Source organism: Engraulis encrasicolus, chromosome 19, assembly GCF_034702125.1.
Source record: "Engraulis encrasicolus isolate BLACKSEA-1 chromosome 19, IST_EnEncr_1.0, whole genome shotgun sequence".
NCBI classification, from domain to species: Eukaryota; Metazoa; Chordata; class Actinopteri; order Clupeiformes; family Engraulidae; genus Engraulis; species Engraulis encrasicolus.
The window spans coordinates 43,079,365-43,096,658 of NC_085875.1; the positions used below are offsets into that span (position 1 = coordinate 43,079,365).

The 17,294-nt window shown below is 41.5% G+C and overlaps 2 protein-coding genes across 4 annotated transcripts in view; one reads left to right on the forward strand and one right to left on the reverse strand.

Annotated features, from left to right (window-relative positions):
• The window catches only part of nkx2.2a (NK2 homeobox 2a), a 189,134-nt gene that overhangs the window by 100,839 nt on the left and 71,001 nt on the right, over window positions 1–17,294 (forward strand). The window lies entirely within an intron of this gene.
• Window positions 10,341–16,140, reverse strand: pax1a (paired box 1a). 2 transcript variants are annotated; one of them, XM_063184495.1, is made up of 5 exons: window positions 15,780–16,140; window positions 14,697–15,311; window positions 13,541–13,674; window positions 12,955–13,165; window positions 10,341–11,872 (listed from the first exon to the last, which is right to left on the reverse strand). In XM_063184495.1, the coding sequence occupies exons 1-5, from the start codon at window positions 15,781–15,783 to the stop codon at window positions 11,787–11,789; spliced, it is 1,050 nt and encodes a 349-aa protein (XP_063040565.1). In that variant the 5' UTR covers window positions 15,784–16,140; the 3' UTR covers window positions 10,341–11,786. The 2 variants fall into 2 exon arrangements, with proteins under 2 accessions (XP_063040565.1, XP_063040566.1); XM_063184496.1 differs by having other exon boundaries at window positions 11,784–11,872; window positions 12,936–13,165.

A 17,294-nucleotide genomic window follows, 5' to 3' on the forward strand; every position in this document is an offset into this window, starting at 1 on the left:
ACACACACACACACACACACACACACACACACACACACACACACACACACACACACACATTCTTTCCCTAGAACAAGCAGACAGTACAGTGGCGAGCCACAGAGACATTCTCTAAAGGAAACCCATCTTCCCATTATCACCTCATAACAATCCAGGCCAAAGATTAACGTGCCAGAAGGATTGAAATGCCAAACTGCTTACCCTTGTAGTAATGTCCTGCATCGTATGTGACTGTGTCACGCGCTGTGTGCATTTTTTGTGCACCGAAATAAATTGCAACGGCATGGGCACTCGAGCAGAACATTTGCTCTGTAGTCGTGGCAAAGTCGAGGGAAATCTAGCCAGGCAGCTGTCTCTTCCTTTGCCCAGATATCTGTGCTGGGCTCACAGATACAACATTATTGCATTAAAAGCTGCTGATGCGGTTTCCCAAGCACAGAAGTCTCTCTCTCCCTCACCCTCCCCTCCCTAACTTGGTGCCGGAGCACATGTTTTGAAGTGAGGATCTGCGTGTCACTTACAAACACAGAGAAGAAGGCTATTTGTAGTTATTTTGCATACCCATGGTTAATATAATACAGAAATGGCCGGCATAATTCTAGTTTACAAAACAGCCCTCCACTGACAAAAAAGGATGTCCTGAAAGGAACCATTGCAATTGTACATGCAACCATAATTCTATGCTGCTTCAGTCATCTGCATGCAATAATCAAGAGTCCCGGCGCAGTAATCAAAGTGAACTGGTGGCTTCCATGGCTGCACTGACAGTCACACTCTTAAGTTAGATTTGTCAAGTGTAGGAATGCAAGAAATCAATCAAGTCATTATATTGTTGATGAAGCTTTATTTACAAAACACATTTTCATGTTGAAGTTTTCAATTCACTTTGTAGCCCCCTGTAACTGCAGGTCTGGCGGACCATCTCTGACATTCAATACCAATTCCAACCTGTAGGGGGACTGAAGATGTAATCCACATGGTGTTGCTTTAAGTAAGTTCAGCACAGAATGATTTCAAACCACAAAGTTGGAAGTATCCACTTCAAGGAATCTACGAGTCAGTTTCTGTGATTCATTTTTGCCTGGTCATGTCTTTTTGACCAGCTGAATAGCACAGAACATGGCCAAGGTTAAAGTATCTAATTATGGAAGACAGTTTGTCTTGCATGCAGCAGCAGTAGAATAAAAATGTGCTTTATGGAGGCACAGTATGAATTATGAATAAAACAGAAAACAATTCAATCATAATTAGACACGAGACACAACACTGAAAACCTAGGGCCCATAAAACATACAAAAGTATCACCCAAAAACCAAGAAAATGTGAAAAATGTTAGTCAATAATAACAAAACACTCATCTGGAGAGAATTAGAAGGCTGGTCACAGCTGGGACAAATGTTCTTAAATGTGTTCGTGCCACCAGTCCTATTAGTTGGGGAGCTGACATGATAAGTTCGAGTAAGGCTTGGAGATAGTTTTGACTTCCTTCCTCCATGGAGCACAGGTAAAAGAAAGTTTCATGACAGTAAGGACTAAAGGAGGCCGTTTTAAGGGAAGCAGACATTCAGATGTTTAGATATTATCCACTTCTGTTCAGTGGCACAGTAGGTTTTGTTGAGACACTGTTATAGGAGATAAAACAACATACATACACGCCCATGACATATGTAGACAGGTATGTCAACATTCCATTTGACAAAGCCTTTGTGTACAAAAGAATTAGTTTCACAGACCAAACTTTCCTTTCAGCAGCATTAGTCATTTGCAGTCAGTTTCTTGGAGCATTGAACACTACATTAAAAACTATGGGAGAGAGAATAAAAAAGGCAACAGGAACGTGTGTCTTCTGTTTCATTCAATGACTGGAAGCCAGAAACTTGTCAAATACTTAACTAGTTGATGACTTGCTTTTAAAGCACTACCTGATAAAGCATGACACCCTGACCTCACTTGGCCCTACTAAGTAACACTTCTCTAAAATGGATGAAATCTCCTTTTTTAAATGTCATCCTTTCCCTCTGGAATAATGTTCTTCTGAGATGCCACGATGATACAAAAGCTGCCCATCTCTACCTGCAGTCTGCCAGAGACTTCAGACTGGGCTCTTGTCTGTGCAAAGCGGGTCCGATCCCTACATACACAGTTTAGACATTGACAGATTAAGCAGTCAGCGGGGGGGGGGGAATGAAGTCTAGCCTCACTTTCAGGATTTGTAAAGGTATCGTCTTCGCCATTATCTGTCTCGCAAGGTGCTTTATTTCATAATAACCCACATTTGTTTAAGCTTGCAGCTGCGGAGGAACCCAGCCAATAATGTGAGGGGAAAATCTTTCCTTTTCTCTTAAGTGTCAGTGGATATTTACAGCTTCAAGACGGAATGATTAATGATGTACTCTGCTTTGTGTCATCTCCTATTGAAATACTGTCAGCGTTTGCTGCTAAAACGGCCTGGTCACGCATATTCTCAAATTAGCATTTCCGTTTCCACAAGAACAAATGACCAGAAACAGCACTGCACAGAATGGGTCACACCACCATTAAACTAATAAACCGAGAAACAAAATTAGACATAGCGTGTATGATGGATAATAGGCCTGCATTAATGGTAGCATAGAGGAAAGATCAACATGTAGGCAAATATACACACAAATAGACAAATGAACAAACAGCTTTCACACATTGCAATTACATTGAACACCAGTAATGGGTAGAAAAACATGTATTTTATTGCAGCAGGAGAGAAGATGTACTTCATTTGTATTCTATTATAATTAGTCGGTTGATGGCCCCTTCAATAGATAAAGTCGGGGCAGGAATGTTCCTGGAATACTCAAACTGTTCTTCATAAGCATTGGGCTAAAACTAGCTGAATAAACACACTCATCTGTTTGTAAACAACTACAACAAAGCTTCCATGCATGAACACCACCTAACACACCACCATTTCAGTGGTTTAGAAAAAGCTACAGGCAGTTCAGTAGTTTTGGAACATTTGCCAAAGTAAATTATTTTGTTAACCCACTCCTTTGGTTGCTTCCATTGTTTTCATGCTACTGTGTGGGGCTGGTGAATCATCACTTGCGCTAATCTTTTCAGGCATGTGCATATATGCTACAGTTACATCGTCTAGTCAGTTCAGTTTAATTTATGTGCCTTTGCCAGTCTATTTTCTCCTTGTTCTCCACATCAAAACAAGACTGCTGACCACCAGTACAGCATTTATTCATACCCACATATCAACTCCCCCTAGTGACTGGTGACCCCAAACACAGCTCCACTCTTTTTATCCATCAGCTTCGATGGGGGATTTGAGAAACAACATATTAGACATTGTGTGTGTGTGTGTGTGTGTGTGTGTGTGTGTGTGTGTGTGTGTGTGTGTGTGTGTGTGTGTGTGTGTGTGTGTGTGTGTGTGTGTGTGTGTCTGTGTGTCTGTGTGTCTGTGTGTCTGTGTGTGTGTGTGTGTATCTGTGTGTGTTATGTAAGACACACATATCAAAGATGTGTGTGCGCGCACGCACGCCGCACGCACGCACGCACGCACGCACACACACACACACACACACACACACACACACACACACACACACACACAATGTTTAATATATTGTTAATCTCTCAAATTCAGTTGTTTCACATTTTTTACTCTAACACTATGCAAGGAAGGAGAGGGGTACCCCACTATTCTGATGGGTTGCCTGCATATTGGTTTCTGATTTGAGTCATCAGTCAATGTTTGCCAAAAACATGACGCCATTGCCCACTGCTCCTTTCAACCCTCCACTATTTTGAGCAACTGAGATTTTGGGACACCACAGAAAAAAATCTCAGTGGAAATCATACATGGAAAAGTATTGCATCCACTGCTGTAAAAATAATAATATTGACGATGATGTAACATTCACTGGGTTATCACCATATTACTGACAGACAGCAAAATAAAACCACATAGTACTAAATGCATGTTGTATTTTACTTATTATGGTTATGTCATGAAACAGTTATTAGATAGTTAGTTAGGGGGAAATACATAAACAAACACACGCAAACACGCACGCGCACACACACACACACACACACACACACACACACACACACACACACACACACACACACACACACACACACACACACACACACACACACCATTGCATTTTTAGTTTTCCATACAAAGAAAATGAGCACAGGACAAGGAAAAGGACAAGGAAGAAAGAAGGAACACTCTAGCAGTGTATGTAATGGCTATTGTACTGTACAGTATTCATGCACATGTGGAGTGGAGTGAACACTAACACCCCACTGCAAATACATACTCTTTCTCTGTCTCTTTCTCTGTCTCTGTCTCACTCTCTGTCTCTGTCTCTCTCTCACTCTCTCACTCACCCACTCACTCACTCACGCATGCACGTGCGCACGCACACACACAAACGGATTGTTAATACATTTTTAGTTTTACGTGAAAAGAAAAGGAAAACAGACTGGCCAGATGAAATGGAATAATGAGCATATCTACATGACATCAATGGCTATTGTATTGTTTTGTATTGCAGTGGACACTGCTAACTTGGCTTTGAAAATATTACACGATCCATCCCACCTCCTATTCTCTGAATACTCCCACCCTCCCCTCAGAACTCGGGTACAGGCTACCTTATTTTAAAACTAATAGAGGCTTAACATTCTTTGTATCTAGAAGCCTTCAACTTTTCAATAAGTTAAGTACAGACAGGTTAACTTTAATATAATACATGTATATACGATTTTTTTATATTTATTTTATTTTACTACATCCAGTATTTTATTTTAATCTACTCTGGCTGCTGTATATTTTTTAGACATGTCTTTGTGTACACCTGGGGAATGCTGACCACAGAAAGTCAGACCGAGAGACAGCTAGACGGACATACAGACGGACAGAGACGGAAGAGACTGTAAATTGCTTGCGTTATAGGCTACCTCAGTAATAGGCTACCGACCGACAGACATACAGACAGGCAGACAAACAGAATGGATTACATAGCACTAAATTGAAGAGACTGCCACTTGTTTGTGTTATACCTCGGGCAATTTGACCACAGACAGACAGGCATAGGGGTCATTTCATGTGAAATCAGACACTTTGGGGCCTAAGCGACACAGATTTCAATTAGACTTGGAGTGCCACTTAAGAGGCAAGGTAGAACCCCAAAACTGCATGTTCATGAATATCAGGGGTGAAATGAGTTGTAGAAAATTAATTTGAATAGGGTTAGCGGGTATCACCCCATCTGACATGAGTAGGCCTACTCTACCTGACAAGCTGCCCAAATTAGCATTAGTATTAGCATTTTGGGTAGGGTGTCAGGGGTACTCATGTCAGGTGGGGGCACTCTTCCATAACACTACTGTAATTACTACTTTGTAACAACTCATTTCAACATTTTAGTCACATTATCTAAGCAGTGACTCAAGAACCAAAGACCATGCTCTCTGAAGATGCTAATGATAATATAGCCTATCTTTATGGGGGTAAATGTCTAATTTTATAATAAGGCTTTTTTTTTAGGATATCCACGTTTTACTATTTCAATATCTCAGAATTTATACTTGGACAATTGGACTCTGTGTGTTAAATGTGGAGCCAGAAAGTAGCCGTCAAACAACATCGAAACAATCTCTTTGGGACTTAAATTGACAGACATAATCGTGTCCTACCCTAATGATTAAAACATTCTCCATTAATATTGGTGTCAGATTCAGGCAAATGCAGTTCCGGGGTTCTACCTTACCACTATAAAGGCGCACTAAGTGTTAATTAATCTGTTGGCCCCAAAGTGTCCGGTTTCATGTGAAATGATGACCCATGGAGACAGACAGCTCTGAAGGGAAGAGACCACAAATAATTTGTGTTACACCTCAGGAATACCGACCACAGCGAGTTGACAGACAGACAGACAGACAGAGCACTGAAGCGAATTGCCTGCCACTCGCTCAAGCTCCACATGGTGTATACTGACCACAGCAAGTCAACAGACCGACAGACAAACGGACATAGCGGCAGATTGAGCACTGAAGTAAAAAGACTGCAAATCGCTTGTCTTACACTTTGGGAATACAGACCACAGTGAGTCCACAGACAGACAGACAGACCAGCAGACAGAGCGCTGAAGTGAGTGCCACTAGCTCATGTTCCACCTGAGCCAGCGAGTCGACAGAGAGACAGACAGACAGACAGACAGACAGACAGAGCACTGAAGACTGCAATTCACTAGTGTTACACCTTGGGAATACTGCACACACCAAACCAACAGATAGATAGACAGACAGACAGACAAGCAAGTCGACAAAGCACTGAACCACTCGCTCGTGTGCCACCCGGGGCATACTAATCACACCTATTCAACAGACCAACCGACCAACAGACAGACAGACAGAGCAGTGAAGTGAAGTGAAGAGATAGCAAATCACTTGCGGTACACCTCGGGAATACCTAGCTTGTGTTCCACTGAGGGAGCACTGACCACAGACAGTGAACAGACAGACAGACAGACAGATAGGCAGACAGACATACAGGCGGATAGACCAGCAGACAGACAGGGAGACAAACAGAGCACTGAAGAGGCCGCTGTGCCGTGCCGCACCGCTTGCTTGCGTTCCACTGGGTGACACCGGGCTACCTCGAGAGACCATAGAGTAGAGCCAGTCTAAACAGAGGACACTGTGTGAAGTGCCACCGGGACTAAGAGAAGAGAACCGCTCCTCTCTTCTCACAAAGCCATCAGCTGCTGGGTGCCACTTGACACGTGCATGGCCTACTCTTCATTTAAATGGCTCAGGAGGGGCCAGTCACACAGCCATTGGAAATGTGTGTCTACTATCTTTAAGCGCAAGGCTTTCTGGCATCAGATAAGAACGGCTCGTTACACAGAAAATATTGTAATGATAGAGATTTACCTTTACAGTTCCTGTGTTATATCTGTATAGTGTACAGTTATAGAGCTATACAAAGCTAATGGTGCCATTCAGAATGTTGTGGTAACACCAGACTTTCAGCAAGGGTACCATGACCAGTAGCGGTATCAGCATGAAGCAAATTACTCATTTTATTTTAAAATGAAATGCATGTATTAACTTAATTTTGCAGTACACTTTCAATACATTGGAGTTTGCACACTACGCTATATATCATAGATTTACTGAACATGAATACACACATCAATTCATGTGCGTGCGTGCGTGCATACACGTGAACGCATGAACACACACACACACACACACACACACACACACACACACACACACACACACACACACACACACACACACACACACACATGTGCACGCACACACATGCGCAGCCAAAAATAAAACAAATGTTGGTAGGTTCGACACTATTGCACCTGCTGCAACTGAATATTTGCCCCACTCTCTCTTAAAACACAAAAAGCACACCATTAATTTGGCTACAACAAAAGCAACATAAAGCTTGTATAATCTAATTATTAGCTAGATTTCTCAAGGCAGATGCACACACTGGCCATGTGCAGGTTCTAATTATTTTCTATGCCTCATCCATCACCTAATCTATGTATCACCCATCGTAAATTCACTTACATAGACAAAAAAACAGTGTTAAAATAAACCAGGATGATCCTTTAAAAAGTTAGAATGTCGTTATTATTAACGGACTCTAAACATTGAAATAGAAAAACTTTATAAGCATAGCCTACTATGAGAATTACCACCAACACTTAAATGTTCAAGTTGGAAATGTCAACCCTCAAAATTAGTGCAGTCGGATTAGAGGAGGAGTATAAAGAAGAGTACAGACAAGTGGGAGCGTGGAAACACAATGGAGGGCGTACTCATAGACCTATTAGCTGCTGCTCTGATAACATATTAGCAGACATGACACCAGGGGATGCCAACAAGAAAACACAACATGTGTCAAAATGCCCTTTGTCACCCAACTGCGACCTGCAATTACCACTTGTTTGACTTGTCATTAAGGCCTCACAAAATTACTTGTTGCCTTAACCTCAGACATTCACTGGGCTTTGACTAGCGGTGGAAATCACCTTTTGTCGTCACTGACACCCCTTGCACTGCACATCGGAAGCTACTTTGAATTATCGGCACGCTGAGCCGTGTGGAAAACATTCTATCGCTCCATCGCCTGTGTTCCAGTTATAAACTGCCTGCTTGTCCAAGCCATGTTAATCAGATGCAAAAGGCTTGGCCGTTCGACAACTGTGCTCTCTAACCCCTGAATGGCAAAGGGAGTCACCAGGCAGACAATCTAGCATTGATAAGACTTCAATTGAATGGCTCCTTTGGCGATGAATTTAAATGTGACACTTGTGTGTACACAGCACACGGATACCTAACCCTTACTCTAATCCTAACACCTACGAGACAGTATTGTTGCATATTGTTTCAAATTCTGTTACCCTGCATGATGAGGCATTAACAGAAACATTCAGTTGTGTAGCCTCATAATGCATGTTGTTCTACCAGTGGAACACTGTACTATTTGAAAAACTATCTACGTATTGCCATATTACAGTATAACAACATAACACATTGTCTTAAATAAGATAAAAATGACTTTGACATTGCCAACAAAATTCACAGGGGCCTTGTCTTAACGCATTAATACTACCCCAGCTATCCAACCAGCCCTTCAGAAGCCCCAAGCACAAAAGGCAAACACAAGACAAGGGAAATGCATGAGGAGATGTCCTGACTTTGATTTAAAGGAGACTTGACTAACAGGGACAGCTCTGTCAGCAGTACACTGAGGGAGTGTTTTTTTTTAAAATCTCATCTAAACTAAGCTCCTAGGTCTTCACATCTCAGACTGACCTGCAGCAGTGTGTGTATGTGTGTGTGTGTGTGTGCATGCGCAAGCGCACACGTGCGTGCGTGTGCAAATTCAATTAAATTCTCAATTTATTTCAGACTCAGGAAGACCGATTTCTCAATACAAAAAAATCCCAAAGTAACACAGTAACAGTCAGACAGTCAGATAGACCTAAGACAAGACAAAGCAAGTAAGCACAAAGCAAGTGTGCACGCACGGTCATTAAATGGCAGACACACAGCTTACACACACTTACACACAAGTTGTGTTGATTTGTCAATATCATCCCACTTGCAATGTGCAATGCCCCACAACAAGTTTAATGGTCATGCATGCGTGGGTATGCATACACAAACCATACTGTACATCCAACTGTAGGGCTAGGCCTATAGTTTCAGGATGAACTATGTAGACCTTATATTAGTATCAGGATGAACTCTGAACTTACTCCATTTAAAATTTTAAAATACAATGAAAAGGTTTTATTAGTTAATGTTGGCATGAACATAGCCAAATGATTCCTATTAAAAAATAAAATTACAGTAGCCTATGTGTTGCATGAGCTATGGTAAGTAGAGGGAAAAAGAGGGATAGTACCTGTGTTTTACGATGAATGCCTTTATCTTTTATGAATTATTACGCTTTCCATTTTTTATAAAATATTATTAACATTGGAAAAAGTATACCCAACTAATAATGAAGTTTATGCATTTTGTAAAGTAGGCCTATCATTGGGAATTATACTAGCATTGCACTCACATCATAAATTAAGGCTAACAAGTAGCCAGATAGCTAATAATAATAATAATAATAATAATAATAATAATAATAATAATAATAATAATAATAATAATAATAATAATAATAATAATAATAATAATAATACTAATAATAATAATAATAATAATAAAAAAAGGCTAGCCTACTTTATATTACTGATATCCTCAGCCGTTATCCCCAGCTATAGTGTTGCTCTTTCGTAGCCTACATGCAGAATTAAAAACAAAAAAATATTGTCCAGTGAGGTATAAATGTCCAATTGTTTGTACAATTTAGTGGGTATATAGCGTTTCCCGTGTAGGCTACACAAGCCCCATTTATATTTTGTCTCTAGTTTTATAGCTTAAAGTTGGCAAGTGTTTGTGTATGCGCGCTCCCACGTGTAGCCCTACGCGCGCGCGCGCGTGTGTGTGTGTGTGTGTGTGTGTGTGTGTGTGTGTGTGTGTGTGTGAGAGAGAGAGAGAGAGAGAGAGAGAGAGAGAGAGAGAGAGAGAGAGTGTGTGTGTCTGAGTGAGTGTGTGTGTGTGTGTGTGTGTGAGAGAGAGAGAGAGAGAGAGAGAGAGAGAGAGAGAGAGAGAGTGAGAGAGAGCGAATAAGTGTGAGTCTGCTCATCTCAATAATTTACGATCAGTTTCTAATAGGCCCTATCACAAATATGAAATGATTTAAATAGGGCCTATGAATTAGGCTAGTCTACAGCGAAACATTACAGCACGTGTAGGCTATTCAACCAATTTCGTTAGCATTGCCGCCATTTGGACCAAAGAGCCTCAATGCAAAGATGTGCTATAAACACTTTTAATATTCGAAGGATAGGCCCTACATTGTCAATGCGCTAATATGCATACACAAGCTTGAAACCACAGCCTATGCTCATTTTGCCATTTTTGTAACAAGCACGGTTCATACACACAGTACTAATTCGTTTTCGACAACGACACAGACCAACCAATGATTTGACCGGTAGGCATTCGCTGTTATTTCAGAACCAACGCCAACTGACCACAGCAAAGCGAATAATGGTAAAGCACACAGCAGCGGCCTGGCCGTATGGTTACTTTCGACATGTTTTACCAAGGCAGGTTATGGTTCAAATATTTCAATCACAATTAGATCTAAATTGCCATTTGAACAAAAAAGACTTCGGTGTAAATGATGGTTAATATTGATAGCGCACCAAGTGGGCATCCGTCCAGCCGACCAGATAGCATCACTCAAGGCGCCAAGACTGTGATGCATCATTACACGAGCAAACAGGCGATTCATATATTCTGACACATTCACTCTGTTGCTTGGATCAGCTAAATACGCCAGTGTAGCCTACCAATGCACATTAACCAGCTACGCCAGTGTACCAATGTACATTAAACAGCCATCAAGATTACACAAGTCAGCACAGATTCTCATTGCCATATTCTGGTTGTAAAAAAACCCGGATCTCATGAAATGACATACCATGCCCAAGACAGCACAGATGCTCATTGTCATATTTTGTTTGTTAAAAAAACAAGGATCTCATGAAAAGACATAGAGCTATCCAAATCCTAGCCTACCCAAACTTTCAAATGCATTTAAACACAGTGACCAAATTCATATTTACAATGCCTTTATTTATCATATTTACATACGTATTTATAAAAATATAATTAAAACTTTTGCAAGTATTTTACATTTAATATTAAAAACTTGTTCACATCATTGAGTTGAATGCAGTCTCTCTGAATCTGTACAAGGCCATGCGTTTCCTTTATTTCGGTTGGCAATACGCACAGGCATCTTTACCATTAGTCATCAAAATAACCCCAAAAGGAACAACAAATTGGCGAAACTTCATTGGTGACAAACGTTTCATGACTGCAATATTAGGTAGACATGGCTTTGGACTATCTGATTCGAAAACTGTAGTTCAAAAACTCTGCGGCAACAGCATCCATGCCATATAGTTTACATTCAGCTTCAGACGTAGGCTAACTGTTAGAGTACAAACATTGTTTAACCTGACACAAGGCGGCCTAATCGATACATTCTTCCAACAAACTCCTGGCACGTTTGAAATAACGCGTAGACTTACTGTTCCAGATCTTGACAGGCACGAAATTAATTGGGTGGGTATTGGCTATTCGCGGCACGTGACGGGTGGTGTTTCCCCTCGCGCTTCTGGGTGTTATGATGATGAGGTAGGAAGACTGAGTCCGTGTATACTGTTCAACGCCTCGTGCTTGCTCAAGGGACTGGGAGGTTTACGGTCTCCTGCAAACGAGATGGCAGATAGACAACGGCTGTGTTAAGAGAGCAAATAGGCTGTAATTCTGACCTTAGACATAACATTTTTAACGAAATGGTATTTGCATTTTCCCCCTCAAAACTAATGGCAAAATATAGCTTACAAGTAGGTTCTATAGGCCTACGGTAGACTATAACATATTCTAAGTGATGGCTCTCTGTGGAACAGTTAAACTTAATAAATGCCCAGTGATGATTTGTATCATTATTATGCGTATTATTGTGCAGATTATTATTAGTATCATTATTATTGTTGTTGTTGTTATTGTTATTATTATGAAATACTACTACTACTACTACTACTACTACTACTAGGCCTACTACTAGGCCTACTACTACTACTACTACTACTACTACTACTACTAATAATAATTAATCAGTTCCCAATAGCCTAGTTCATTTTGGGCACTTTTTGGGGTGTTTGAGGATGGATAGGTTGAGGTCACACAGCCTCTCTGAAAAATGAAAACATCTTTATGTGCCTGAAATCTCCACTGTGATGCCAGATTATGGTAATGAATTGAACTATGCGCATAATGTAAGTTCACGAGTTTCCCTCTGTGGACTTTTAGGGGTGTCTCTGATGTTTTATACCACCATTAATCAAGACCAGACTCTGAGCACACGTCTTCCCCCATGTCATCCGAAAACAATGCAATGTTGTTGTGTGGCTACAGAGGACCTGCGATGTTTAGCTGAAAAATGTGACCTAACACGAACCCAGCGCGGATCAAAATACTATGGCAGTGTGCAAACATTAACATTGCTACACAATTAATTTAAAAAAATATATAGCATGGGGACCTCTCCATAGCAATCCAAAATGTCAATAGTTTTGTAGACCAGATGTTCGAAAAAAGCGCACTTTGTTCAATGGTACAAACAATGGTATAGCCATGGTATGGTATAAACACTGGGACAACCAATTGCAGAGATAACAGATCACTTTTCATTACTTTCACTATGTCACCATTTTAATGATGTATTCGGTTATATTCAGGATAAATGAAATGCGTGTAGTCAAACATACCGTATTTAAACAGACATACCGTCGCGCGCAGCATGCTTGAATGCCATTGACGAATGGATGTCACCCGCGTGCATGGCCATCCCGCTGCTCGCGTGCGACAGGCTCGTGGTCTGGGTTTGCCAGTGATGCGCGGGAGACACATAACTGCCCGCTGGACCACTGTACACGCCGTACTGGTTTGAAGGAGAGTATGCACACGGAGCGACATAACTGGATAACGTCGACGAAGGCTGTAAAAGACGCACACAGAGACGCAGAAACACACACACACACACACACACACACACACACACACACACACACACACACGAACATGAAATGGAAATAAAGGTCAAATACAGTAAGATAATCCTTCGTCTAAATAAAAATGACCCATCTTGAGTTGGACTGTATGTAGGAATGCGGGCCACAATATACCGTAACTGGGAAAACACACGTTCAATTTACATTTGGTACAGCCAAGTAGGCCTCAAGGGGCAATAGACAAACTAATGCCCTCTGTACAAAGAATGCCTTGACGACATTTAAACAACGTCTCAAGGCCCAACTGGCATTCGACAAATTGGAATGTATTCAACACCAATGGTTTACTGAAGAGTTTTTACCTGAGGATATTTAATGTCCGCATCGACAGCTGACTTGTCTATTCCATTCACTCCATGCGCTGTGGAAAAACTCCCTCGGTTGACGCCTCCCCAGTCTTCCATTTTTGGTGGATAGCCTTCTGCACTAGCGATGGCTGTTTGGAAAACAAAAACACCAACTATAAAACCATGTCACCTGGATAGCATCGGCCTTTAAAACAATTTGCACCAAGATCTCCTAAATATATCAATGATTAAAAAATAGGCTTATAGCCAATACGTTGTAACATTAGATAGGCCTACAATATACAATTATACTATAGGGCCTACAAAACAAAAATACTTTAAGATTAGAGAATAATCAACCTCAATAAATATATCAAAAAGCCATGTATGCTATTGTAATGAATGTGTGATGCGTGTACGTGCATAAACCGTGATTTGCAGTGAATACAAATGTTGTATAGGCTAATTTTAATTCTAAAATAAGAATGTATGCTCCCATGCATTTGCACAGGCCTACGGTAGAAGGTGTGTGTGTTTTTTCCTATGAAGTAGGCTACTTTGACTGTCTGAAAAAGAGAAATGTTACACCATTTCAAACTTCTATTTTGGCTACATGCCAGGTTGGCTGGTCATTTACCGAAGTGCAAAGTGAAATAGAGAATGCAAATGAATTCTATTTGTTTTTTGTTTGTTTGTTTTTTTTATATCTATTTAAAATGTAAAGGAACCACACACAACTATCACAATACTATCATGATTTCAACATTATTAATTTGGTCTGGGATTATCAGGCTATTAATGCACATGTAAACAAATCAAGAATTTTGTCCAAATATTGGGCAACTCTGTTCAGAATGGATTTATCTGTTCCCATTTTGTATGGACTACACAATGTTTTGAAGTAGCCTTGATATATTTCAGGTATACTACACAGCACATTTCTCCTTATATGTGCTCTATTTTAAGGATAAGGACCTACATGGATATAAAATAACTATATTGCGCCAGAAAAACACATCCATGGCTGATGCGCCATTCAAAACAACAGTCTTGACTCAGAATAATTATTGATCTGTCCAAATGTTTAGACTGTGAAGGTAATGGGGGAAAATAGTTGTTAATGTCACGGTTGGGGTAAATCATACAGTGGAATGGAGTGCAAGCTACCGACCTGCGGGGTCCATGAAGGCTCTGATGCCAAGGATATTGCTGACAGTGTGCGCTGAGGGCCAGGCCCGTGATATACCCGTGACAGGAACACCATGGTTACCCATTTTGGTCCCAGTGGGCGACATTGCATTTGGATAGGAATATGGATAAATATGGTTGTATGAAATTCCGGGCTGTGGTGGTGCTTGCTTGCCTGTCTCGTACTGGTTAGGCTGGGACAAAGTTCCAATCTTGTTGCGTAAAATCCTACTAATGGAGCTCACGGATGGCACGTTGTATTTGTCACACACTCCGTCCGCAAGAAGTCTGTCTCTAATTTCCCATGCAAAAATCCCTGGGTCGCTCTGCTTGTATTCCCTTATGTGTTTTACCACGTTTGGCGTGGTTACCCGGGGCTTGCTCCCACCGATAGCACCAGGTAAAATCGAGCCGGTTTCGTTGTATCTCGCCAAAATCTTGCTCACACAGCCATGAGAGACGCGGAGTTGCCTACTGATGTCACAGGGTCGTATCCCGAGCTGGGCAAGCTCCACGATCCGAAGCCGTATAGCGTTGGGCAGCGGCCGGCCATTGACAAACACCCCGCCTAGCTGGTTCACCTCCCCATAAGTTTGCTCTGTGAGAAAGAAAAAAACTCATTACTTGCACTATATTTGTTCAAAAACAGCTGGAGAACATGCAGTCTTTCCATGCCGTCACTATTTAAAAGTTATGAGGAAAATGGCGATCCAGTGTGCGTCTCCATGCATTATTCCTCCCTAGGCTGCTTCAGAAAACGAACTGTACCCATCTCACCTCAGATACCGATTGGTATATGCAGGTTATACGTATTTACATCTTATTTACTCACACAAACACTGTAGTACAGATAATCATACATGCAAAATACTGCGTAACATGGGTCAGAAATTTAGTTCTGTAGAATATACAGAACTGATGTTTCCATGCAAATACCCCATCCAGCTTCGACTGATCCCTTGTTCCACTTTTACGGTTATTTCTAGCGTTATGCAGGCGTGTAAAACATACTCTGCCGCTATCATCTTCCTGTCACTGAAGCATGCAGACGTGAAGAGTGGCTCACCCATTTGCCCGTGGTTCTGGGATGCTTTCTTTGAAATAGCTTCTCTTCAATGGCTGAATGCACTGTTTCTGTCGATTGCACCGGGGGTAGCAAGGAAGTTAACGAGAAAGTGACGGAGCCCCCAAGTTTTCCTCGCGGAGCAGCAGCGATGTCACACCCCACGGCGTCAAGTGGGGAGAAAGGATAGAGAAAACGGGTACCGGAGTGATCTTCATCCGTTAAGGACACATTTGTCTTATCCCGCAGCCCGGAGTTTAGCTCAGATTAATTTGACGCGTCCTCCACGTCAATCGTGCTGGCTACGCTACGCATAGGTTTGATCTCATTGGTCCGTCAGACTCTGGATAGGCTGCCCCACACATGCACCATCCGGTCCACACAATTTAACCTTTGAGTACTCCGAATTGGTAAGTAAGACGCATGGAAAGCATGGGGTCCTATCTATGCAATAACATACAAATACATTTAAGATAGAACATAAAGCGCACACAGATTAGTTTAAAACAAATAGTTAGGGGAGTTGATGACTATAGCGCAACACTATTCAAGCCAAATAGACATGTGTTTCCTAGCTCATAAATACAGACATGCATATGCAACATACTTTGGACATGTTTGGTTACGCTGGAGCCTATGGTGTGACGCGCAATGCTTCCACTGAACAGTGCGCCTACACACAAGTCAGTTGGTGGATCTGAACGCCTCTCTATAATGTTACTCAGCAGACATAGGTTTGCACATGATTTAAATACGCAGGTACATTTGCCATGTATCTTACTGGATAGATGGAGCTCGACTTACACACCATAAACATATTAAAGTGATGTAGTGGAAAATCAGGCTGAATGAGGGGTTTATTTATTCTCTCCCTGTAATAGGCTAATGCGCACACTGCCAGTTGATTGGGCTAGTGATAAATTTCGCTCTAGCATGACCACAGTATTTCTGGAATGATTGGCTGATGAGTGCTGGGGACAGACAGACGTCCGCTCGCCACAGGTTTGCTCATGACAAGCAACTGCGTAATGGGACGGAGAGTGCGCGTGGATGGGGTCATAAGGTCAGTGATGCCCAACTAATACAATACATGCCAGAACAGTGAATGTGGACAAATATGCATTCAATAATATCTCGTTGATTTGTGCTACAATCCCAAGCCATGTAATCAATACATACGTTGTTTCAAATAACACCCATTACTATAGGCTATTGACTAAATTCCTAAGTCTGGCTTTATCACAGCATGTTTTTGGTGTTTCCTGTGTAAGCAAAGAAGGTATCGTTTACTGGCTCGCAAAATGTCGCTTGTAAAAGTTAACAGTCGACCCGACAGTAACAGGGAGCAGTGTCACTATCTCCTCTGACGCGACCAGTTCACGAGACTGCAGGCGAGACACACATGGAAAGCATCACATAGGAGTCACGCGTTATAAGGATGTGCAATAATTGGGAAAATCTAACATTGCGCACAATGAAGGGCGAAGACCTGCTCTCCTCAGGGATGCTGTTGTCACA